The sequence below is a fragment of the Pristis pectinata genome, chromosome 7 (genome assembly GCF_009764475.1).
Source record: "Pristis pectinata isolate sPriPec2 chromosome 7, sPriPec2.1.pri, whole genome shotgun sequence".
Taxonomy (NCBI): domain Eukaryota; kingdom Metazoa; phylum Chordata; class Chondrichthyes; order Rhinopristiformes; family Pristidae; genus Pristis; species Pristis pectinata.
In genome coordinates, this window is record NC_067411.1 from 59,665,167 (window position 1) to 59,692,535 (window position 27,369).

A 27,369-nucleotide genomic window follows, 5' to 3' on the forward strand; every position below is an offset into this window, starting at 1 on the left:
GCACTTTTCCACAGCACACAGCAGTCAGGCCAGAACGTAGCAACTTATAAAACACCATAGCCTGCAATAGTCTCCTGTTGCTCAGCTGGTACAAGCTCACATTCACACTAAAGTATACAGTCTCAAATTTGGCAGCTACTACAATCTCACATTAAACAGCAACAAAATGACAGCAAATGTAAATAATTTCTCTGGCTGATGATGATCTTACACTCCATGGAACACTGCGAATGAAATGAATGATGATATGGATTTGCGAAAGAACAGAATGAATGCTGAAAAATAAACAGTGAAGCTTAATGAACAGTCCAAATTTTAACATTTATTCCTAATTAAGATAACTGAAAATCCATTTTTAATTTAATCTACTTGATTGATTTTGAAATTGTTTCTACATATATATCGTTTTGTTTCACCACCAACTGCGCCCTCCTCTGCCTTCACAAATTGTCTGCCTGGAATATTCACCAAGGTTGTATATCCTACCCAATCTCCACTCAAGCCCACTCATCTTGTCAAACCTTCACGGCCAACAGATTTAAGAAAATCACCCACTCAGCGCAATCCTCTCAAAAATCTTGTTAACTCATCACCAAAATATGTTCCTTCTTCAGCCTTATTATACATAACCATTAACATTCGACTGAAGCTTGAGGTCTTGGATCTTCCTTAAGCTTGATGTATGTTCTATCACCTGCCCCACCCAAACTGCAGTAAGTGGTGTTGTGGGACTCCAATGTGATACTCGGTCTCCTCCACTATTCATTTGCCACTTAGTCCTTCTTCAAGTACTTCACTGGTTTAACTTTCTGTCTACCAGCCTCTGTAGAGATTCTGCTGAAAGACAAATGGAGACCTGCTTCCTCTCTCATTCTATTGTGATCAATGTTAATTCTACTAACAATATTAGATTACAGTTCTAAACTGAAGTATGCTCCATAGCCAGGTGTGGTGTATGACTGATCCACAATCATAACTTGGACCTTTTCTAATTGAAGATCCATTTGAACAGCAGAAAAATGAGTGGATTTGACCGTGCAGATAATCTTATATAATTAATGGCAGAATAACAAGTGGTGATACAATTTTTTCCAAACATGAGAAGTACGTATGAAAGATTAAATGGAACTCAGCAGGGATGAGAAATTTCTGTACAATGAGTGATTTAACTGAAGTGCGTTTTCAGGGAAACTGAATGAAGCAGAGACCTTGTCAACACTGAAGGATGGGTTAGATTGGCTGTTGAAGAAAAGTGGGACAAATGGCTATGGAAACACAGTGGGAACCTGGAATTAGCACTGGGGTTTGAATGGAGTACAGCAACTAACACAGTCTGATTGGGCCAACAAGTCTGTCTTCATATTGTAATTTCCACTTAATCTAACATGCCTACTTAGAAAATCTCAATGTAAACAATTTTTACACCTGGCGTTACTGATGAAGGAACTAAAGCAGTTGGGAAGGCTAAAAGAGACTAATCTGGCACATTGAAATTGAGAACAATATAAACACAAAAGAAACAGTGCAACAGCATTAAAATTAAAATTTTAGAGCAGTAATTTATTCTGTTGTTTGTGCTAAATGCATGACAATCTAAGATGTCGAGTGAACTCTGCCACTAAGATACCATTCCATTATTTGAGCAGAATTGCAAGCACGTATGTTACTATCTACCCCATTTAGTGCAGATGTATTTCTATCTCTATTGCAGTGAGTGGTGGTGTGAAGTGAATCCTTTCTGTAGGCGGAGTTTCCCTTACCTGCAATGTCACAAAGTTCAGCATCAGTAGCATTGACCAAGGCCTCCTCCAGCTCTGGCTCCAGGGTAACACTATCCATTACCGTCTGGACAGGCTTCTCTTTGGGGATAAAAGGCTTCCCTACAACAATAAGTTCATAACAGAACAGGAAATCAATTTAAGAAAAATAATCAAGATGAACTTCTGTTCCCTCCCTAACACCACAGTCTGCACTCCGCCACTACAAGGGCTACAGTAAGGAAAAGATTCAATAGCACCTTTGCAGAGCAGCAAAGGACGGGCAATGAACACTGACATTATCAGAAATGCCCAAATCCATAGGATGATAAAGAAAATGGTTGATTTCATAGATTTTTTTAAACTTTAATTACTCCCTTCTTGTGGAATATGAAGTGGTGTGACATCCATTTAGAGTGGATTAGCATTTGTTTGGTTGTGCAAGATTCAAACATGGAAACCAACCTTACAAAAAGTGACAACACTTTTCAGTAGCTCTTGCCTTACTTTAAAATTTTCAAAAGACAGATGGCCCTCCCCTTGTTTGACCGTGCTTGATGATTATTAAATCTAATCCTACGGCCCTACTCTCTTCCATAGTCTTGGCATGCTTGTTGGATGATGTAACATTCTCCCATGTTTAATGCCTTGTCCTTTGAATGATCACTAAGGCTAATTATTGTAAATAGGTTTATGCTTTCAACTGCTGCTGAGGAAAAATGTCAAGGTCAAAATTGAGTTTACTGCCATATGCACAAGTACATGTATGCACAGATGCAATGAAAAACTTACTTGCAGCAGCATCACAGGCACATAGCATCATATAAGCAGCATTCACAAGAAAAACATAATTTATATACAATTTTTACAAGAAAGAACACAAATAGAACAAAAAAAACCAAAGTCCATTTTAGTGCAAAGTAGTCAGTGTTGCTATACTGTGGTGATTAGGGTTGTGCCATTTGGTTCAAGAACCAAATGGTTGAAGGGAAGTAGCTGTTCTTGAACTTGGTGGTGTGGGACTTCAGGCTTCTCTACCTCCTGTCTGATGGTAGCTGCGAGAAGATGGCATGGCCCAGATGATGGGGATCTTTGATGACAGATGTTGCCTTCTTGACACAGTGCCTCATGTAGGTACTTTTAATGGTGGGGAGGGATGTGCTCATGATGCATTGAACTGAGTCCACTACTCCCTGCAGCTTCTTGCGTTCCTGCGCATTTGAATTGCCATACCAGACCATGACACAACCAGTCAGGATACTTTCACCAGGAAATTTGTAGATTGGCAAGGGTTTGGAAAAATCAGCTTCAGGTCTGAAATCACCAGATTCTTTCCCCCCTGTTTTGCGTTACTTTTTACAATTTACCAGCTAATTTCAGAGAGTCAAAATAAAAGATTAGACTTCAATAGAACTTAGAGTGGGAACAATCAGGAAGTCAGTCCAGATCTTAATCTTAATTCTCTCATTTATTTGTAATTCTATTATAAATTCCTATATTCCACTTTAATAATGGACGCTATCTGTAAACATGTAATGCAGTAATACAGCCTCCTGCCAATGAGTATAGCAGCTAAATACTACAGTATGACAAATGTACAGATGCAGATTAAATTATAAAGTTGGGTATCATGATTAAAAAATTAAAAAGGGAGGACTGATGCAAGATTCTTTATTACCCATAAATAGGTATCACAAAAGTTAGGATTTACAAATTTTTTGTTACTGTGAATGCAGGCAATTCTAGACTACTTATTGTCTGCTGCAGTCATTGGAACAACCACTGCCTGGGATAATTTCAACCAACATCAGGTGGTGTTTATTTTTAATTCATTTATTTTTTCAGGATCTAGGCATCATTGGCAAGGTCAGCATTTATTGCCTATCCAAATTTGCATTGAGAAGGTGGTGCTGAGATGCTTTCTGGAACTACTGTAGCCTTTAAGTGAAGGTTGGTCCCTATGCAACACAATGCTGTTGGGGATGGACTTTTAGGATTTAGACCAAGCAATGATGGATGAACAGCAATATCTTTCCCTTTCCCACCTTCATCTTTTGTTTAATTTAAGCAGTGATACAGGTTGTGGTTAGGGGAGTATAGGTGGAACAGCCTAGGCAAGAAACTGTGGTGAATTTTATAGATGGTATACACTGTAACTGTGTGCTGATGGGAGAGGAAGTGAAAATTCAGGGTGGTGGTTGAGGTTCTAATTAAAGCATGTTACATTGTTCTGTCTGTGTGGAGCTTTCATGTTTTCTCTGTGACCACACAGGCTTCCTCCCACATCCCAAAGACACGTGGATTAGTAAGATTAGTAAGTAAATTGCCTCTTGTGTGTAGGTGAATCTGCGGCGAGTTGAGGGGATCTCCTCATTGTGGTGAGAATAAAGTGAGATTCATGTAGGATGAAAATGGATGCTTGATGGTGGGTGCAGACTTGGTGGGCGTAAAGGCCCACTTCCAAGCTGTGTGACTCAATGATTCTAAACACTAGTCTGATTCAGGACTGACAACACAGAAACAGTGTAGGGATTGGAACTGTTGGCACTGAGGAAGTTTGTCAGTCCATCTGTGTAAGGAAATTGCTAAGCATCACCTTGCATAGGGACCAGGAATACGAAGTAGAATGACAATCAATTTAGTGGAAATCGGGTAGAGATTAACTGAGATAATCATTAACAAAATGTGCTTGAAGATACCAAAGGGAGACATGAAAGAAACTGGAGCAAAATGAGGATTCAGAGTCAGGCAGCAGGGTGGGGGTTTATTTTGTCACAAGAGAGATATGTGGCAGACACAGCTGAATGGATGGTCTCAATCCTAAGATCAGAGGGGCCCATAAGCTCCTTTTTTCCTGCAGGTGAGGATGAAGGAATTTGAAGAAATGATGGTTGTAGAGGAAAATGCTTTTCCTGAAGAGGTGTTTTTTTAACAGAGAAGAGTGAAGTACTTGATATCATACAAGCTCAATTTTCCAGCCTTTGGAGCTGAGGTGATGTTGAGGGCTGTAGTCGGGGAAGGCAGCGGAGGGAGAGTGGTGTTGGAATGGAGGTGGGGGAAAAGTGTAAACATTTTCAGTCCAACAAATGTGAAAATTCAGCTCCAATCAGGCAGGCATTCCATGCTGAGACTAAATTTAGCAAGATGATCTGTCAGTTACCAGGAAATTGTGAGTAATTTGAGAATAGGAGCAAGAGGGTTGGTTGGGGCTGGTGGTTACACTGAAACAGAGGCTCTCCTGGAGCAATGTGCAATATAACACCTCTTGACAACTGGCTGGCAGATCTCTTCAAGAAATAAATACACAGCTGAGGACGGAATGCAGTCACCGCTATTTTTGTCAAGGCAGTGGAGCTGCTGGTAGTTGATTGGAGAACAATAAGAAGATAAGTTATCCCTTCTAATGTCACCAGCACACAAGGTGACTGAAGGTGAAAGGTTTTCATTAATAGTCCCAAAAAATTCTGAACACTGATATAGTTTTCCCCAAATATACCAGTTTTATAAAATTCCCAAAACTGTAATCTCCAATCAGTCAGATTAAACTAAACAAACTAATTGCCTAACTCCAATGAAATATTGGTATGAGATCACCAACGGCTCACTAAACTGCTAAACAATCTACATTTGTAGAGGATCTCTACTGCAGAATGAAATCTCAAGAGGCTTCAGAGAAAGAAAGGAACTGAAGCAGATCCTCAAGTGGGAGAAATGAGAGACGTTCCAAAAGCTTAGATAGAGAGATTGGTTTTGAGAGAGCTTCTAAAGGCAGCAAAGAGGAGGCAGAGAGCCAAAGGCAATTAAGGGGTGTGTTTGAGAGCAAAACAAGATAGTTTGTATTTTCTAAAAACAATTATGTGGTATCTGATGGAAACCACATTTACTTATGATGGAAAAACTATCATTTGATAGCGATAACAGATGGTGCTTTGGAAAAGTTAATAAAAATGTTTATTTTTCTCCCCGCAAGCCCTCATACCTTTCTAAGAGTAGAAGTCTATGACTTCTTTCAGAGTCACTATGTGAATAAATAGCATTGCCATCAATAGTCATAGTTAAATTGGCAAATGGACCCAGATTACAGTAAGTGACTGACAGGCACTCAATTTTAAAAGAAACTATAAACTGTTTACACAGCATAGGTTTGTATAAAGTGTAAAACAATTACTTTATCTTTTAGGGAATCAAAGACAAAATATAAATCCGTATGATATTTTCTCAGGAAAAAATTAAAATAAACCCCATATCAAGTGAAACCCTGTCCAAAAAAACTTCAAAGCTTCAGATTGTGCTAGCTGCAGTTTTTGTTTATTCATTCTTCATATGCAGACCTTGACAGCAAGACTGGCACTTTTTTTAATTAAGACAGAGCATAGAAACAGTCACTTCAAGCCGCCAAGACTGCATTGACCATCAACCACCCATTTACACTAATCCTACATTAACCCTATTTTTTCATTCTCCTTATAGTCTTGTCAACTCCACCCAGATTCTACGACTCACCTTCTCATGAAGGGCAATTTTACAGTGGCCAATTAACCTACCAACAAGTACATGTTTGGGAGGTGGGAGAAAACTAAAGCATCCAGAGGAAACCCACATGGTCATAGGGAGAATATGCAAACTCCACACAGACAACACCAAGGGTCAGGATTAAACCCAGGGACTCTAGCGCTTTGAGGCGCCACTGTGTTGTCCAATTGCCCTGGGAAAGTGTTAAGAACTAGTGGCTTTCTAAGTCACTTCGGTGGGCAGCTAATAGTCAACCACATTGTGGAACTTGACTTGCCTATTGAAGAAGGAATTTTCTGTTTCAGTAATATTTGTGAAACAAATGGATCTTTTATGATAATGCAATAACTTCGTGGTCATTTTACAAATTAAAAGCAACCAAATTCAAGTTATCAATCCAGGCACCTAGGTTATCCAATAACATAATTATTACACTTTATACTGGGGTAATTCAGAGAACAAATTTAAATTCCACAATAGGTAGTACAAATAGCTGAAAAATAATTCACAACTTTGCCCATGATTTTGTTGCAAACATTACAATGAAATTAAAAGGATCAACATTTCAGTTTAGACATAGAATAACTTATTCTGTTGCATCAAAATGTAAATACTCACACAAAGATATTTGACAGCTGATGTAATTATGCTATCTTACTTTCTGGTTTCCAACTATGTCACATAGTCTGCATATAGATTACTAATTGCCATTTGATTTTGGTGATTATTTAAAACTTCAAGAACTAGACAGGATCTGGTGAACAATAGGTAATTAGAAATGCAGTAAGAGAATACCGCTGCATGCAAGAGACAGATCCAATGGCTTCATCCACTTATTACAATCACACCAGGAGTTCATTGTCTGTACTCTTCACTTACTGAAGATCAAACCAACATTCCGTCTTTTCCTCATAATTAACAAGTGAATATCTTCTTGGCAGGGAAGAATAAGAGTATCCTCAAAGAAAATATCTACACAAACAATGGGGAAATTTATCAGAAATCTTTTCTGATAAAGTGTACAATACCCATGGAGTGCTGAAGCTATGGCTCAACTAAGTATCACATAAATCCTCCAGACCTGAGTAAATGGGATGTTTCTACAGAGAAAGGGAATGGCAGAGTAAGAGAAAAAGATCAGATGCATGTGTATCTAATGGACTTTGCATGCAAAATCTTTACAGTATTAACACGTGACTCAGAAAATAACTGTTGTGTAAATCTATCCATGATAATTTATAACATGAGTTATTAAACAGAAGGCAATGACTCAAAGAAAAACTTAGCGAGATATTTTATGCTACCTCTGTAATTGCATAAAAATATCACATACCTCTCTTTTCTCCTGTATATGGAACCAAGTCCTCTCTGTCCTTGCATTCTTTTGCTTGTTTCTCCAAGTGATCCAGAAGTTGATCTCTATTTAATGGACCTGTGGGCGCCTTTTTTGTCTGATCTTTTTGTCTTAGTCCTGCAGGTAGAAGGTCATTCTAAAATGGAAATAAAAAAAATAATGAGCAATGCAAGGTGCAGGATAAGAGCTCCATTTTAAATGCTTCAGTTGGAGCAGAAGTATACAGTTGCAATGATTAATCTCACAAACCTGATCTCACCCTGCATTAATGTGAAGTAATGGAAGCTAATCAACGAGAAATGTGTCAGTGTTCCTAGAAGAGCAGGATGAGACTGCACAAAACTATAATTTTATCTTTTCCCCATTAGGCATGAAAGAGACAGATCCAATGGCTTCATCAGCTTATTACAATCACACCAGGAATTCATTGTTAGTCCTCTTCACTTACTGAAGACTCAAACCAACATTCCATCTTTTCTTCACAATTAACAAGTGAATATCTTCTTAGATATTATTCACTGGATTAAATTTGTTGAAATTGTTGGCATCAATTTCTTTGGAACTTTATTCTAAAGCTTCTTGATATTCAGTGGGAAACTGTGTGGTCTGATTCACCAAGAGAAGGTCATCATTTGGGGCACTGTGATTCCATCATCAAACATACATTTGTCTAAGCCTTTGTCTCTTCAGTTAGTGAAAAGGATTTGTGTTCAAATTCAAAAACACATAAAGGCATCAGAGGAAAGTACTATTTTCTCAAAAATTGAATAATCTATTCCAAATGCTCTTGAACATTTAACAATTGCCAGCTGACCCCATGAAATCAGAACTGGAAACCCTTTGTAATGCCTGCCCTTCTAACTGTTCACAAAATAGGAAGCAGTAGTTGTCAGACCTATGAAATTAACCCAAGACATTAAACCTTCAATGCTGTTGAAAATATCCTCACAATTTTCTTATAGGAGAGTTTTATCAGTGCATGGACCTTCCCTAAATGCACAGTCAATCTCATTTACTCACTGTTATATACTGCTTTTCATCTGTGTGAAATCTCAGTTTGGTCAACCATAACCCAAGCTCAGGTATGAGCTCATGTGGATTCAAATGTGAGCATGTGTTAGCAGGTGCCATTAACACTTTGATGTGACTTCCCACTTCAGCAAAAGAACACAATTGATACCTCATGGATTAATTGAAATGCTCAAATCATAGATTTATTTAAAAACAATTTTATATATAAAAATTATTTTTACAATTCAGACTGGTTGTTCTCAGAGCAGTTGTCAGTTATCACCATGGTGTCAGCTGATGAACACAGAACTGCATTAGCCCTGGCAAGTACAAGATTAGTTTCCTACAGATCTCTGATTTTGGTGGAACAAGGAAAATAGCTACCAACCTGGTTAGTGCAACTAATAACTGAACCCAAGTGACCAAGGTTATTTACACTTCAATAGTTTATGCTCCATCAGCTGATGCTAGAAGGGATCTGGATAGATAAATATGTAGATGTCAGCCCATTCTTTAGGTCCTGTTATCCTTGTGGATGGATAGGGGGTTCCAAGGTCCCAGCAACGGTGAAGGTCTAGTGATAATTTTCCAGGTCAATCTGGTGTATGGCTTGGAGGGGAATCTGCCAATATTGTTTTCATACATCTGGGGTTATTGTTCTCCTTAGTGGTAGAGCTTGGAAGGTGCTTTCACAGTACCCTGGTGAGTAACTGCAGCCACTGTATGCTGGTCACAAAGGCAGTGTATGCTTCGAGTGCTGGAAGGGGTGCCCAAAAGTTGGGCCACATGGTCTGGGATAATGTTGAGTTTCTTGAGAGCTGTTGGAGCTGCACTCATCCAGGCAAGCGGAGGGTTTTCCATCATGTTTGTGAAATGTGCATTGTTGATTGTAGAAAGGGTTGCAGTGCCAGGAGACAACTCACTTGTTACAGTATGCCAATCTCTGATCTGCTCAGGTAGCCATTGTACTTATGTGGCTGGACCAGTGAGTTTTCAGTTATTAGTGATCCCCTGGATGTTGATAGTGGGGAATTCAGTGAAGGTAATGCCATTAAATGTCAAAGTAGGTGCTTAGACATTCTTTTATCGGGGTTGCTTATTACCTGCAACTCTTGTGGTGTGAATGTTACTTGCCACTTATCAGCCCATGCCCCACTGTTGTCTACATCTTGCTACATTGAGGCATTGACTGTTTCATTTGCCGAGAAGCTGCAAATAGAATTAAATATTGTGCAATCGTCAGCGAACATCCCCACTCTGACTGTATGATGGAAGGGAGATCATTGAGGATTCAGCTGAAGATGGTTGGAACTAGTACAACATCCCAAGGAACTCCTGCAGTGATGTCCTGAGATTGGGATAAAAGACTTCCAACAACCAGAACCTTCTTTTGCGCGAGGTAGAACTCCACCAAGCCCTTTAATGCCCACTGAATTCAGTTTCACCATATGCCTTGATGCCACACCTCAATCAAATGGTGCCTTGATGTCAAGGGTAGTCACTCTTATCTCACTTCTGGAATTCTGCTCTTTGGTCCTTCTCCGAAACTCAGACTGGGCAATGGTGAGCAGCTTATTGGTGAGTTAGTGTCGCTTGATAACACTGTCAGTTACATCTTTCGTTACTTTGCTGATGATTGAGAGTGGATATTATTCACTGGATTGAATTTGTACAGCTTGTTGGGAACAGGCATACCTGGGCAATTTTCCATTTGTCAGGTAGACGCTGGTGTTGTAGCAATAGCTAGAGGTGGAACTAGTTCTAGAGTCCAGGTCTTCAGTATTACAGTGAAGAAATTTGCTTGTTCCCAATACCTCTGCCGTATCCAGTGCACTCAGCCATTTCAGACTGAGAATCACATTAGTTTCAGATTCAGATTAGTTTATTATTATATAGATCAGAGTGGATGAAATTCCTTGCTCACATGAAGCTCACAGAGTAAAAAGTACACATGGTAATCACAAATACAACAATAAATTCAGCAACGAGTGCAAAACAATAGAATGGTGAAGGAAGTGATGAGCCTGTGATGGACTGGGCAGTGTTTACAACTCTGCAAGCTCCATCGTTCCAGAGTAAAGTGGTTGCCACACCAAGCTGAGATGCAACCTGTCAGGATACCTTCTAATAGCGCATCTGTAGAAGTTTGAAAGAATCCTCGTGGACAAGCCAAATCTTCTCAGACACTTAAAGTACATACGCAGATGTGCTTTCTTGATCACTGCATCAGAGTATCAGAGATCACAGTATCAGAGGGACCAGCTGAGGTTGCTGGTAATATGGATGCCAAGGAACTTGAAGTTGTCGATCATCTCTTGGTCTCATCCAGGTGCATTGAATTGGCTGGAGACTGGTTTCTGTGATAAGTGGTGTTCTCAGGAAGAAGTCAAGGTGGATTACTTATTCGGTATTCCTGAGTGAATGCTTTTAAAAATTCAGCCTTCTCTTTAACATTCATTTGCTAAGCTCTGCCACTGCTGAGGATTGAGATGTTCTTGGAGCCTCCAACTTCCATTAGTTGTTTAATAGTCCACCACCATGATGTACTGGGCTGTGTCCACAACAAGATGTGGTAAGACTGGAGAGCTTTAGCCTGACCTGTTTGCTGTGAGATTGCTTAGCCTTGTCCATTGCATTTTTTTTTCCCATTGAGCATACATATAGTCCTTTGTTATAACTTCACCAGATTGGCACCTGTTCAATTTTAGGTGCTGGCACTGCTCCCAGGATGCCCTTCTGCACACGTCATTGAACTAAAGTTAATCGCCAGGCTTGAGAGTAACGGTAGAGTGAGGGACATGCTGAGCCATGAAGTTATAAGTTGTGTACATCTCTGCTGCTCCTGATGGTCCACAGTGCCTAATGGATACCCATTTTCACCTGTTGGATCAACTGAGTCCATCCCATTCAGCATGATTATAGTGCCAAACTACAGAATGGAGAGGGTCCTCAGTGTGAAGCCGGGACTCTTCTATTTTTTTTTGGTTAGTTTCAGTAAGTGACCAAACTTGGATAAAGTCAGATCCAGAAGTTCAAATTTAAATTAAGTATGCAGGATTTTGGAAATTTTGGAAGTATCAAATTTAATTCCTTGGCATGAGCATGGCAAATCAGGGAACTGGCCTGTCCAGAGATGATGTGAGGAGGATCAACTAATTTTAGTGCCAAACCTCATTGACACGGTGCTTGGCGACTTCCTGACCAAAGTAGCAAGGAAATAATCAGGAAGCAGTGGTCTCCAATTAAAACTGGATATAAGCCAGCCTCAGATTTTCTTATGGGGCCCACACAAACATCTAAAAGCATGTGACAACTTCAATCACTGGGTCCATTTTGGTTGAAATGCAGTTTCCAGCAGTTTCCTGAAGGGAACCCACCAATGCTGCTCCACTCACTGAAGGAGAAGAATGACTTTGCTGACATCACTGAGCCCAATCTGTATAGTTACTGATTACTCTGCTGGTTGGGATCAGGAGTGAATGTTGACTACTATTTGAAATTGCAGTCAACCAGATTAGACACGAAATGGAGTGGGTATGTGCTCAGCTCCATTTCATGGCTCCTGCCTGGTTTTGGCAGCCTGTTATCTGTAAATTCCATTTGTTTGGTTTCAATGCCACAAGGTTCTCAATGCCATCCCAGTTGCTCCTTCTTGATTTTAAGCAGTCGTAGGCCAGGGATCTTGGTATCGGTATTGGTTTATTATTATCACTTGTACCAAGGTACAGTGAAAAACTTGTCTTGCATACCATCCATACAGATCAATTCATTACACAGTGTACTGAGGTAGTACAGGGTAAAAACAATAACAGAATACAGAATAAAGTTTCATAGCTACAGGGAAATTGCAGGTAGACAATAAGGTGCAAAGTCATGACAAGGTAGGTTGTGACGTCAAGGGTCCATCTCATCTTATAAGGGAACCATTCAATAGTCTTATCACAGTGGAATAGAAACTGTCCTTGAGCCTGGTGGTATGTGCCCTCAAGATCCTGTACCTTCTGCCTGATGGGAGAGGAGAAAAGAGAGAATGACCCAGGTGGGTGGGGTCTTTTCTCATGCTGGCTGCTTCACCAAGGCAGTGAGAGGTATAGACAGAGTCCATGGAGGGGAGGCTGGTTTCCGTGATGTTGCTGGGCTGTGTCCACAACTCTCTGCAGTTTCTTGTGGTCCCCGGCAGAGCAGTTGCCATACCAAGCCGTGATGCATCCAATTAGGATGCTTTCTATGGTGCATTGATTAAAATTGGCGAGTGTCAAAAGAGACATGCCAAATTTCTTTAGCCTCCTGAGGAAGTAAAGGTGCTGGTGAGCTTCCTTGGCCATAGCATCTACGTGGTTGGACCAGGACAGGCTGTTGGTGATGTTCACTCCCAGGAACTTGAAGCTCTCAACCCTCTCGACCTTAGCACCATTGATGTAGACAGGTGCATGTACACCGCCCCTTTCCTGAAGTCAATGACCAGCTCTTTTGTTTTGCTGACATTGCGGGCAAGGTTGTTGTCATGACACCATGCCATTAAGGTCTCTATCTCCTTCCTGTACTTCAACTCATCATTATTTGAGATACAGCTACTATGGTGGTATCATCAGCAAACTTGTAGATGGAGTTAGAGCAGAATCTGGCCACACAGTCTTGAGTATATAGGGAGTAGAGTAGAGGGCTGAGGATGCAGCCTTGTGGGGCACCAGTGTTGAGAATAATCATGCTGGAGGTGTTGCTGCCTATCATCACTGATTGCGGTCTATTGTTCAGAAAGTCAAGGATCCAGTTGCAGAGGGAGGTGTTGAGTCCCAGGTCTCGTCTCGTAGTTTGGTGATGATCTCCTCTGATTGCCGGGAAAGTTACACTCCCTTAACCCCTAAGGATACATTGAGGACATCCCTGAATCAATGCTTCTGTTCTCATGGAGATCTCATGTGATAACAGTAGAGTGCCTGAGGACACAGGAATAATACGGCATGCCTATCAGAGCTGACTGAACATTAAGTAGAGACTTAGTGCTAGGGCTGTTAGGTCCAGTATATTTGGAGGATTTCACAAAGGCAGCAATAGAGGGATCCCTCCAGTGCTTTAGGGTGATCACTGTAGGTAGTCCCTGCCTCTGGGACCACTGATAGGCAATGAGTATTGGGCCAGGTTTCAGGTTGCAATTTTCAAAATGTCCTTTTTCTCAGATGGCCAAAGGCCATGCTAGCAGAGAGAACAAATTGAATTAATCATGGGCTTTTCTCAGAATGGTGTTTGTTATGGTTATTATCAAAAATCAGACCCTTTGGTTAAGATATTGTCAGTCTCCTTCATAGATCTCCAAAGGTGAAATGCTCTAAAGGGACAACTCATGTGCCAGCTCACAATGGATTTTATTAGTATCTGCAGCAACTTGTGTTCATGCTCTGCCTTGATCACAGAAAAATAACCTAAGGTGCTGGTGATCTTGTGTTGTTGACACTGGTCATTGTAGTTTCATCTTGTATTTGACATTGTGCATTCCAAGATTCAGTTCAATTGCACACAAATTGTCACTTTGCCAGTTTCCATGCCCATCCACCCCTTGTTAGACATGAGTACCCCCAAATGCCATTAGCACTGGCAATAATTTCACAAAATTGCCTGTATGAGGAAGCCTGAAGCCTTACTGTCCAGGAAAATATCACATTTTCATGTAATCTGACAATTACCCATTTTTAGTCAATGTGACACCAAGGGCACTATTGTTTATTTTTTTTAAAAAATCAATTATCTCTGTGACTATCTTTTACAGTTCTGATAATAGGAAGGGCAGACGGTTCAGGGGAACCCATAACTGGATGCAAAACCAGCCAGGTACAGGGTGTGGAGCCTTAATAACAGGGCCTCATTTAAATAGGATGCTACCTTGCCCTGCCTGACAGCTGGCCTGATCTCAGTCCAGTAGGTGGGCCAGGAGTACAAGAGAGGAAATCAGAAGCTACTGCAGCTAGTTAGGGAAGTCAGGAAAAACTCAGTGCTAAGATCAAGACTGCCATTGGGCCTGAGGACAGTGTAGGGCTTGGAATAGAATCAGACTGAGGAAAGGATTGGGTAGCCTCATTTAAAAGAGGTTTAAGGTTCCCTTCTGAGATCAGAAAAGCTCTCCTGCTCTTCCCGGTCTGTGAGAAAAGATGGTTTTGACCTGAGGAACTGGCGCTATTTCTCTGCCTCTCTGTCCAACTCCAAGTCTGGCTGTTTTAGTCAAGTCCTGGCAGGCCTGATTCCTTCCTGCAGGTGAACTGCTCTCTTGTGCAGGAGAAAAAAAAACACAATACAGGAATAGGACTGGAAGTGAAGTCTCTGTAGCTTTGCTGATCATAATGGCAAATGATAAGGGTAGAGCTATGAGAAGAACATTCTTTAAAAGCTGTGTGGTATGACTTTTGATACATCACTGCACCAGACACTGTTGTTGGCCAAGAGTTATTAAAAACTTATATTTATGTATACGCACCACAGGATAGAAGAGGGAAAACAGAAGGAGGAAAATGACACCAATTATTTTAATCCACCAATCCCACCCAGACTGAGATTCTACCAGTTTGGTTTAGTTAGAATCAAGGCTTGCATCTCTGTACACTGAACTACCAAATAAAATGCAAAATCGCTAATGGAACTTTACCGACAGTACTGCTGTATGGAATATGTGCCTTTAATCATTAAGAATAACATTTATGTAATTATATGCATCATTTGTCCACCAATAAATTGTCTTGACTTGCAAGGAATGTCAGGAACAGGAATCTATCTTATCCCTTTTATACAAAACATTCATCACAAATATACTAAAATGGGACAGAAAGGTTCAACTTGTAGGCAGATAATACAGAAATACTATGTTTCCTTTTTTGTGCAAATTCTTTCCTCTAACACAAAATATGTAATCCAAAATACAGCAGTATACTTTAGTCTTTTTAAGTTCTATTTAACTCTATTTCACACACCCACAGCCACTGAATTGCCAATATGTAATATATTAGATATTCTTCTGGACATGTGTTACATCAGATGGTTGCAGTAAATCAGCAGCATGTTTACTGTTTTCTTTAAATGAAAGCATGAGATTCTACTACTTCTTTAAAAAAAAATGCTCATATCTTGGTGATAATTTTAGCAGTTCAATTAGATTCAATTTAAAGATGTGCAAATCAATCAGATTTATTTTGACTTTGCAAGTGTGCCTGGTTTCTACTGTTTATGAGTGACACTGATAGCAACTGACAGGGCTGCTAAATGTAATGTTGAGAAAAGTAGACTGTTCTTGGAAAAAATAGTTGCATCAAAAGTAAATCTAAGAGAATATCAAAAGACTGCAATGCTGGAAATCTGAAATGAAAAGAAAAATACTGCGAACATTCAGCTAGTCAAGCAGCATCTGTGGCGAGAGAAACAGTTAACACTTCAGGTGCAGGACCCTTCATCAGAATTGGAAAAGAGAGAAAACAAGTCAGTTTTCAGTAGCAGAGAAGGTGGGGGAGGAATGATTGGGTTAAAGAGAGCATCTCTGATAGGTTGAGACCAAATGAATAAATATCGCAGTAGCAGTGAGGATCAGATTAAGCTTCTTTGTCCATGTAATGTGTTGTTAGTTGCAATGCTGCACGACAGGCCCAGCAGGCCAGACTACATAAATAAGAAAAAGAAAATCAGAACAAAAATGATGACAGGCACAAATAGCTAGTTCTGAAAGAAAGAGTGGGAGAATTCAATATCGAGTCCTGCAGGCTGTAATGTGCCCAGATGGAAGACAAGGTTTTGTTCAAGCTTGTATTGGGCCTTGTTACAACAGTGAAGGAGGTCACATACAGAAAAGGTCAAAGTGGGAGTCGGACGGTGCCTTAAAGTGGCAGGCAACTAGAAGCTCGTCGGCACTCCTGTGGATGGAATGCAGGTGCTCTGCCAAGCGATAACCTTATGTGCATTCAGTTTCCCAAATGTAGAGGAAGCCAAATTGTAAACACTGAATGCAGTAGATTAGAAGAAGTACAAGTGAATTGTTGCCTTACCTGGAGAGACTGTTGAGTCAGTAGATGTAGGGAAGAGGTGAATTCCACAGATTCACTACTCTCTGGGAAAAGCAGTTCCTCCTCATCTCCATCCTAAATCTACTCCCCCAAATCTTGAAGCTATGTCCCCCTGTCCCAGTCTCACCTACTAGTGGAAACAACTTTCCTGGCTCTATCTTATTTATTCCTTTCATAATTTTATATGTTTCTATGCAGGTGATACCACCGGAGAGAGCCATATCTCAAATAACGATGAGTCAGAGTACAGGAAGGAGATAGAGAGCTTAGTGACATAGTGTCATGACAACAACCTTTCCCTCAATGTCAGCAAAACAAAAGAGCTGGTCATTGACTTCAGGAAGTGGGGTGATGGACATGCTCCTGTCTACATCAACTGTGCTGAAGTTGAGAGAGTTGAGTTCCTAAGAATGAACATTACCAATAGCCTATCCCGGTCCAACCACATAGATGCCACAGCCAAGAAAGCTCACCAGCACCTCTACTTCCTCAGGAGGCTAAAGAAATTAGTCATGTCCCCTTTGACACTCACCAATTTTTATTGATGCACCTTAGAAAGCATACTGTACAGATGCTTCATGGCTTGGTATGGCAACTGCTCAGCCCGTGACCGTAAGGAACTGCAGAATTGTGGACACAGTTCAGCAGACCACAGAAACCAGCCTCCCCTCCATGGACTCTATTTAAATTTCTCGCTGCCTTGGTAAAGCAGCCAACATAATCAAAGATCCTACCCACCCCAAATGTTCTCTCTTCTCCCCTCTCCCCTCTCCCACTGGGCAGAAGATACAAAAGCCTGAAAACATGTACCATCACGCTCAAGGACAGCTTCTATCCCACTGTTAAGACTATTGAATGGTTCCTTTATATGACAAGATGGACTCTTGACCTCACAATCTACCTTGTTATGACCTTACACCTTATTGGCTACTTGCACTGCATTTCCTCTTTAGCTGTGACACTTTACTCTGCATTCTGTATCATTTTACTACCTCAATGCACTATGTAATGAATTAATCTGTACGAATGGTATGCAAGACAGGTTGTTCACTGTACCCCAGTACATGTGACAATAATAAACCAATTCCAATTGAAAAGGCAAGTATTGCATCTCATGCAGTTCCTTGGGAAAGTGCCATAATATGGGGGTGGTAAGAGGGAATAAAAGAGCAAACCAGGAGTTGCATAGGGAGTGATTGCTTTAAGATGTTGAGGGGAGAGGGGAATATGTATCTGGTGGTGGAATCTTGTTGGAGCTGACAGACATTACTTGGGATAATCCAATGGATGCATTGGTTGGTGGGGTGGAAGGCAAGGAGCAGAGAACTATGTTCTTGCTCTGTCCAGGAGAGTGGCAAGAGCAGAAGAGCAGGAAACAAGAGACACAGTCAAGGGCTCTGTCCACTACGCTAAAGGGGAAGCCACAGTTCAGGAAGAAGGTGTTGGACAAATGTGTTGGAGATGAGGAAATCAGGGAGAATGGAATGGAGTCCATACAGGAGGCAAGGTGGGAGGAAGATCAGTCATGTTAGCCATGAGATTCTTTGGGTGTGTAATGGATGTCTGTGGCTAGCCTATCCCCTGAGATGGAGACAGAGAGATCCAAAAAGGGCAGGGAAGAGCCAGAGACCAACCATATGAAGTTGAGAGCAGGGTGTAAATTGACAACAAAAGTGATGAAATTCGATTTCTGTACGAGTGCATGAAGCAACACCAATGAAGTTATCAATATATTGGAAAAAGAGTTAAGGGAATGACCCCGAGTATAGCTGAAACAAAGACTTTTCCATCTTCCCACAAAAAGAGCACGTCAGTGCCCAATGCCATACCTTTGATTGGGAGAAAGTGAGTGGAGTTGAAGGAGGAGAAGTTGTTCAATGTGAGGACAAGTTTGGCCCAGTGAATAAGTGTGCTGGTGGAGGAGAACTGGTTGGGCCTAAAACTGGAAACAGGCCGAGCTTAAAATAATTAGAGAGAAATAAGAAATCAGCCAGAAAGCTAAATTCTGAGGAAAACTTTTAAGATTTTTTACTAACTTTAGGCAGGCAACTCTTGCAGGGAAACTAGCAACACACCATGATTTTAGTGACCCACACCCCAACCTTTCAGTCAATATTTTTTAAGTAGCTCAGAAATACTTGATCTAGATTTTCAATACATTGTTATTTTTACCCACATGAAAGGTGTTAAATTTGTAGCTATCTGCTTCTTCTCTTGTTCAGTACATAAAGCACAGCACATAAAGATACAAAGATCTCACTACATCTATATCCATTATGTCATCATATCCTGGATTTAACATCCTCCTAAAACAGAATGTTAGCTGCTAAAGTCTCTGACTGAAGCAGAATCAGTTTAAGGATTTTCATGGTCTGAAGGATCACAAGTAGTTTGAGGTACAACTCTTAACTGTCTCCGAACATCTTTAAAAACTCTCATGCATTAAAATGCAGAAGCGCAACAAAAGGAAGCAATTACATTCTCCCACAAACACTTAACGGTATATTATCTAAAGAGACCACAGGAGTAACATTGGTGGTTTGTACAAAGAATGTATTAACTTGATAACACTACAAGTGTATTGATTTGACAACACTGTGAATGTAAAAAAATGCCACGTACTGTATTCTTTGTATAAATAAAGTTTATTCTTTAAAAAAATACATTCTCTTATTTGGTAACTGCAAATCTTAACACCTACTGTTAGCTTCTGTCCAATCAGTCTGGGTACATTAGCATATCTTGGATGTAAAGTAGCAAAACTGCAACCAGAATCAATTCCTTAGCAACCAGAAACTGCTTCAAACAATCTGATCCTTTGTAATAGATTTCCTTTTCTGTGGAGTGTTTTTCCTTTGATATTAGTCACATGTACATCAAAACATACAGTGAAATGCATCTTTTTGCATATAGTGTTCTGGGGGCAGCCCGCAAGTGTTGCCACACTTCCGGCACCAACATAGCATGCCCACAACTTCCTAACCCATACGTCCTTGGAATGTGGGAGGAAACCGGAGCACGCGGAGGAAACCCACACAGACACGGGGAGAACATACAAACTCTTTACAGACAGTGGCGGGAATTGAAGTTTCCAATTTGAGTAAATATTTAACATCTTGTGAACAGCAAGTGTCAGTATTTATGTTGTAACAAAATATTTACTCTGCATTGTCTCCTGACAAAATATTTAAATGCCAGAACATTAGCAGTTTTCTTGCATTATGTTGAATTTTCCTTGAGGCACATGTGTAAGGTTCAATCACTGAGTACTCTACAGCTCAGAGCATTATCAGTGAGAGCTCCACCACAGTGCAGTCTTTCTAATTAGACTCAAGTCACTTACACCATATAACTGCTGGTTTTAAAATAAGACAGTGACAGGATAATGAGTAGAGGTGTTGAGCAGTGAGTCATGGAGAGAGTTAACTTTGGGATGGATTCCACAGACATACGGGGCTAGAATTTTAACCTCTTGATATCAACATTCTGCGAAAGTTCATTTAATGACAAATTCCTAGTTTGGTTAGACTCTGTATGGGGTTAATTGTGACTAGCATGGGAAATAACAATACTTACATGTGCAGTACTGCACTTTGGGCAATAAAGGCTAGAAATGTAACAGAAAAACTGGCAGTATTCCTCAAAGCCCTAGACACAGTGCCCAAGAATGTCACTATACAACTTTCACGTGTCCACATGTACTTGGTTACATGGCTTTTCCTTGCAATTTCAATAAAGAACAATACATGGAACTTGTGCAAGTTAACTTGCTGCCTACACCCAACAGATTGGACAGCAAGGTGACAAAAACAGAAGACATACTGGCTCCCTTTTCATCCAGTTATTCTTAGCTTAAATTCTTATTAAGAAAGAGAACCACTTAACTTCAACAATGACATGCTGGGAGACACTTGTTTCCATGTGTTTTTTAAAGAAAATTCTGCAGAAAATATACAAAATATGAAATAATCTTAGAACTTCTGCATCCAGGAAAATAATTCTCAAGCATAACCAAGTGCTAGAAATACATAACATTGCTTGTGGCTATAAATCGGTAATTGACATGGGCCTAGATCAGAGCACCAAGCTCAACAGCAGTTCTGTTATGAAGTACATCAGGTTCCATCTTCTGGAGACCACACACTGGCAGTTAAACATGCAAATCCACGAGTTATTGTTCATGTTATCCTTCTACTACACTATGCCAATTGGGATGATTTGAATCTGGCAGCTCAAAACAAGTGAGACATTATAAACGTTCTACAGCAGCAGCAGCAGAACTGTGTTCCCCTACAATATCCATCACTCCACCACTACTTTCAAGCTAGGGGATCCATCCTGGTTCAATGAGAGTGCAGAAGAGCAGCACCAGGCATGCCTAAACATGACATCCCAACCTGTAAAACTGCAATATAGCACAACATGCATGTTCAACAGCACAAGCAAGAGTGGACCAAAGAGGTAAGGTCCACAAAAGGAAAGTGAGTGACTTCCCTTGATATCAGAGTAGTAGTTGACAAAGTATGGCATGAAGAAGCCTTGGTAAAACTGGTGAGAGTAAAAATGAAAATAATTCAGTGGTTGGAATCATACCTTGCAAAATGGAAGCAGCTATTTGAGGTCATGCATTTAAGGTGAGGGGGGTAGGTTCAGAACAGACGTGAGGGGTACATTTTTTACTCAGAGAGTGGCGGATGCCTGGAATGCGTTGCCTGATAGGGTAGTGGAGGCAAATTCATTGGTGACTTTTAAGAGGGTCTTGGATGGGCACATGAATGAGAGGAAAATAGAGGGATATGGGCATCCTGCAGGTAGGAGGGATTAGCTATGTTCTACGTCATTTATTCTAGTCCTGGCACATCACTGCAGCAGCTCCACAGGGCAGTATCCAGCCCAACTGCCTTCAACTGCTTCAACCCTAGAATGAATGGGAGTGTTTGCTGATGATTGCACAACAGTCGATTCCTTCAACAACTCAGAAAATGAAACAGTCAATGCCTACATGCAACAAGACCAGATTCAGGCAGTGACTAATAACTTTTGTAAATAACTCATGTAAAGGCTACACAAATCACCATCTCCAACAAGAGAAAGTCCCAACATTGTACAGTTCCTCACTATCAATAACCTGGGGTCAGAAATTCAGCTGGTCGAGTCACATAGACACTATGGCTACAAGAGGTGAGAGCATGGGTATTCTGCGGTGAGTGTCTGACTTCCCGACATCTCAAAGTTTGTCATCCACAAGGCACGAGTCAGAAGCATGTGGAATTCTTGCCACTCGCCTGGATGAGTGCAGCTCCAGTGATAAGTTTACTCATCAATAAGATGGTCACAAAACTGCAAGACTGCAGATACTAATAATCTGAAATAAAAATAGAAAAGTGCTGAAAATCCTCAGGAGTGAGAAAGAAAAAAATAACATTTCAGTTGATGCCTTTCATCAGTAACCTGGTAACTGGATGATCAGTTTGGGTTTCTATCCAAACTACTTGACACCATGAACAAAATAGCTGAATTCAAGGAGATGAAGTAAGAGTGAATACTCTTGACACAAGGCAACATTGGAGAGTCTGGCATCAAGGAGAAATTTGGAAACTGGTATCAATAGGAATCAGGGGAAAAGTTCTTCACTGGCTAGAGTCATACAGAACACAATGGAAAATAGTTGTGATTATTGGACGGCAATCATTTGAATTCCAGGAGTTCACTGCAAAGTTCCTTAAGGCAATGTCCTCAGCCCAAGCTCCTTCAACTGGTTTATTAATGGCCTCTCCTCCATCAGGTCAAAAGTGGGCATGTTCACTGATGACCGCTGAGTGTTGGGCTCCATTTGTTATTCCTCAGATAAAGCAATGGTCATGCTGTCTGCTTGTAGGGAGGCTGCGATTTTCACATGGTCCTCCTGTTAAAGCAAGATTTCAACTTTGAAACCCCATGAATTAGTACTGTCAACTGAACGCTGACCACGGAGTTCCTAGCCCAAAGAATGGAAAAGGGGAAGCCCAATACATAGGAGGGAAAAGCAGTGCAGTGATAGGTGGACAAAAGAGGGGAGGCGGGGTGGGCACAGGGTGGTGATAGGTAGATGCAGGTAAGAGACAGTGATAGGCAGGTGCGGGAAGGAGGGGAGAGCACAAAGGTCTTCTGCATCTCCATCCAAATAAACAAGATGACCATCAGAAACATCCATAAGCCTACATATGACTAATAGCCTAACATCATATTACAGCTTTCAGCCCACCCAACCACCTTTAAAAGCAATCTCAACAGCCCACTTCTCTTGTGCGGCCACTACAACAACAGCACACGGAGAAGAGCTGTTAGATTAGGCCATTATGTACAACCTAAGACTCATGCACCATGCAAAGCAGCCTGGCATCTTCCATACCTGATTTTTGCTTCATGACTCACAATACTAAGTGCCGACTGTTGATATACTCTCCACCTGTACAACCCATCTTCTCCCATTCTTGACATTGACCAGGTTTCATTCACATTGGCCCCAAATTACCATCCATACAGTCAAAGGCAAAACTACGCTAAAATCAGCAGAAGGGCAATTAGATGCCTACAGCAAACACATAGAAAGCATTGTTAACCAAAACCTTCCACTCCTTAAAACTACAACTGCTTCATTCAGCTTCCCAAACTAGCACTCACATTTGTTCCCCATGTTTTAAAAAAAACCTTCATCCCTTGCTGTACCCCAGAAAGTGACCAGCTCCTGGAAGGATATAGGGAAATGGGTGTTACAGTGGCACAGCAGGAAGTGATGCTGCCTCACAGCTCTGGTACCTGGGTTCATAAGAACATAAGAAATAGGAGCAGGAGTAGGACAACTGGCTCATCGAGCCTGCTCTGCCATTCATTAAGATCATGGTTGATCTGAACATGGACTCAGCTCCACCTACCTGCCTTTTCCCCAAAATCCTTAATTCCCCTACTATGCAAAAATCAATCTAACTGTGTCTTAAATATATTTAATGAGGTAACGTCCACTGCTTCCATGGGCAGAGAATTCCACAGCTTCAATACTCTCTGGGAAAAGCAGTTCCTCCTCATCTCCATCCTAAATCCACTCCCCCGAATCTTGAGGCTATGTCTCCCAGTTCTAGTCTCACCTACCAATGGAAACAATCTTCCTGGCTCTATCTTATTTATTCCTTTCATAATCTTGTATGTTTCTATGCAGATGATACCATCAGAGTGAGCCATATCTCAAATAACGATGAGTTGGAGTACAGGAAGGAGGTAGAGAGCTTAGTGACATGGTGTCATGACAACAACCTTTCCCTCAATGTCAGCAAAACAAAAGAGCTGGTCATTGACTTCAGGAAGGGGGGTGGTGCACATGCACCTGTCTACATCAATGGTGGCGAGGTTGCGAGGGTTGAAAGCTACAAGTTCCTAGGAGCTTTCACCAATTCACCAATAGCTTATCCTGGTCCAACCACGTAGACGCCACAGCCAAGAAAGCTCACCAGCACCTCTACTTCCTCAAGAGGCTAAAGAAATTTGGCATGTCTCCCTTGACACTCACCAACTTTTACTAATGCTCCATAGAAAGCATCCTATGTGATGCATCACGGCTTGGCATGGAAACTGCTCTGCCCAGGACCATAAGAAACTGCAGTGAGTTGTGGACACAGATCAGCACATCACGAAAACCAGCCTCCCCTCCATGGGCTCGTCTATACTTCTCACCTCGGTGAAGCAGCCAGCATAATCAAAGACCTCATACACCTGGGACATTCTCTCTTCTCCCCTCTCCCATCAGACAGAAGATACAAAAGCCTGAAAGCATGTACCACCAGGCTCAAGGACAGTTTGTATCCAGCTGTTGTAAGACTACTGAATGGTTCCCCAGTAGGATAAGATGGATTCTTGACTTCACAATCTACTTCGTTATGACCTTGCACCTTATTGTCTACCTACACTGCACTTTCACTATAGCTGTGACACTTTGCATTCTGTATTGTTTTACTTAGTACTACCTCAATGCACTGTGTAATGAATTTATCTGTAGGAACAGTACACAAGACAAATTTTTCACTGTACCTCAGTACAAGTGACAATAATAAACCAATTCCAATTCCCTCTCATTCTTCTGAATTCCAGTGAATATAGTCCCAGGTGACTCAATCTCTCCCTATAAGCTAAGCCCCTCATCCCCAGAGTCAACCCGGTGAACCTCCTCTGCACCGCCTCCAAATCCAGTACATCTTTTCTCAAGGAAGGAGACCAGAACTCCAGGTGCGGCCTCACCAGTACCTTGTACAGTTGCAGTATAACCTCCCTGCTCTTAAATTCAATCCCTCTGGCAATGAAGGCCAGCATTCCATTTGCCTTCTTGATAACCTGTTGCACCTGCAAACCAACCTTTTGTGATTCATGTACAACCACTCCCAAGTCCCTCTGCACAACAGCATGCAGCAATCTTTCACCATTTAAATAATAATCTGATCTTCTATTTTTGATCTTCTATCTTCTGATAGATCTTCTATCAAAGTGAAAGACCTCGCATCTACCAACATTGTACTCCAACTGCCAGACCCTTGCCCACTCACTTAACCTATCTATATCTCTCTGCAGACTCTCCCCATCCTTTGCACAATTTGCTTTTCCACTCAGTTTAGTGTCATCAGCAAATTTAGATACGTTACACTCAGTCCCCTCTTCCAAACTGTTAATGTATACCGTGAACAGTTGCGGGTCCAGCACTGACCCCTGTGGCACTCCGCTCACCAGTGATTGCCAACCAGAGAAACACCCATTTATCCTAACTCTCTGCCTTCTGTTGGTTAACAAATCCTCTATCCATGCCAATACATTACCCTCAACTCCATGTGTCCTTATGTTATGGATAAGTCTTTTATGCAGCACCTCATCGAGTACCTTCTGGAAATCTAAGTATACAACATCCAACTGTTCCCCTCTATCCACTGTGCTCATTATATCCTCAAAGAACTCCAGTAAGTTTATCAAACAGGACCTGCCCTTCCTGAATCCATGCTGCTTCTGCCTGATGGAACCATTTCTACCCAGATGTCTCGCTATTTCTTCCTTAATGATAGCTTCAAACATTTTCCGAATTACAGACATTAAGGTAACTAATAGTTACCTGCCTTTTGCCTACATCCTTTTTTAAACAGTGGCATGACATTTGCTGTCTTCCAAACCACCGGGATCAATCCTGGTCTTTGGTAATGTCTGTGTGGAGTCTGCACACATTCGCCACTTGACTATGTGGGTTTCCCCCAGACACTCCAGTTTCCTTCCACATCCCAGGATGTGCTGATTGGTACTTTGGCTGCTGTAAGTTAGAGGGAGGATAGCCAGTATAAAGAGATGAGAAGCAGAGGTGGGACACAGGCCGGTAGGTGATAGGTGGAAATAGCAGAAGAAACGACAGTGGGAGAACAGTAAGAGAGGGTCTCACAGAACTCCCATCAAAGACACCAGGAGAACCTCTTCAAAGTTAGCAAACCTTGAAGAGAATTTGCAGTGGAGTTGTAAAATGGAGACACAAGAGACTACAGATGCTGGAATCTGGGACAATAACAAACTGTTGGGTCTTGACCCAAAACTTCCACTATCCCTCAGCCTCCACAGATGCTGCTTGACCCACCGAATTCTTTCAGCAGTTTGTTTTCTGTGGCATCTGTAGTCCCTTGTGTCTCCAGGGAATACAAGGCCACCTGACCCATAAATGGAACATGAAGAACAGCTCAAACTGTGGCGATAGCCACCCAAAAAACACCAGGGTCCATAATGAACTCCTGCCCCATGAGATCCATTTCTGGTGGCATCAAAACCATTTGTGCCAACTTACCCAATGCCACTGAATAGATTGCTAACCTCGACATTGAGTTACAACCATTTCCCCAGCCATACTACCTCCTTCTTATTACAAAACCAGACAACATTCAGCTTTAGGCACATATATGGTGATGCTATGATGAGCCATTTATGTTCCAGGCAGCGACCATATCAAAAAATGTCCAACAAATTCAACAGAATTAATTCTGTCAAATCCCACAATATCAATCTGCTTGAGGGTCACCTATAACCAGAAACTTAAACTGTTCAGCACATAGATACTGTGAGCACAAGAATGAGTCAGAGATTGATATTCTGCACGAGTGACTCACCTCTCCAAAGTGTTTCCACCATTTGTCATAGGTACATCAAGAGTGTGATCTCAACTTGCCTGGATTGAATGCAGTCTCAAAAATATAAGAACATCAAACCATCCAGAACAAATTAGCCCAATGATTATTCACCACCTTAAACAGCCAATACCTCAATCATCTTTGCACTGTGGCTGCAGCTTGTATCTTCCACAAGATTCACTGCAGCAACTTAGCTCAGCTGCTTCAATTAAGCATTCCCAATCTACCACTGAGAGGCACATGATCAGTAGGCATATGGAAATACAAATGACTCCAAATTCCCATTCGAATCACATACATTCCTATCTTGGATTCACATTCTTTCATCTTGGAGCAAAATCCTAGAATTCCCTATCTAAGAGAAAAGTATCAGTGTGACGAGTTATGACTCCTGTGAATTCTGGGCCATTACCCAAAAGGTTAGTGTTAGTTTTATACATCCTACTTCAAAAAGGAATTTGAGGAGAGGGCACCTCAACATGTAGTCACATCTAGCACACAGGAAGATGGCTGTGGTTGGAAGC

The 27,369-nt window shown here is 41.3% G+C and overlaps 1 protein-coding gene across 2 annotated transcripts in view; it reads right to left on the reverse strand.

The window, feature by feature from the left end:
* Window positions 1–27,369, reverse strand: part of tmod1 (tropomodulin 1) — a 76,266-nt gene that overhangs the window by 26,851 nt on the left and 22,046 nt on the right. For both annotated transcript variants that reach the window (XM_052019838.1, XM_052019837.1), the window contains exons 3-4: window positions 7,603–7,759; window positions 1,761–1,880 (exon numbers count right to left, since the gene is read on the reverse strand). In XM_052019838.1, coding sequence (XP_051875798.1) covers window positions 1,761–1,880; window positions 7,603–7,759 — 277 coding nt within the window. The remainder of the gene's footprint in view (window positions 1–1,760; window positions 1,881–7,602; window positions 7,760–27,369) is intronic.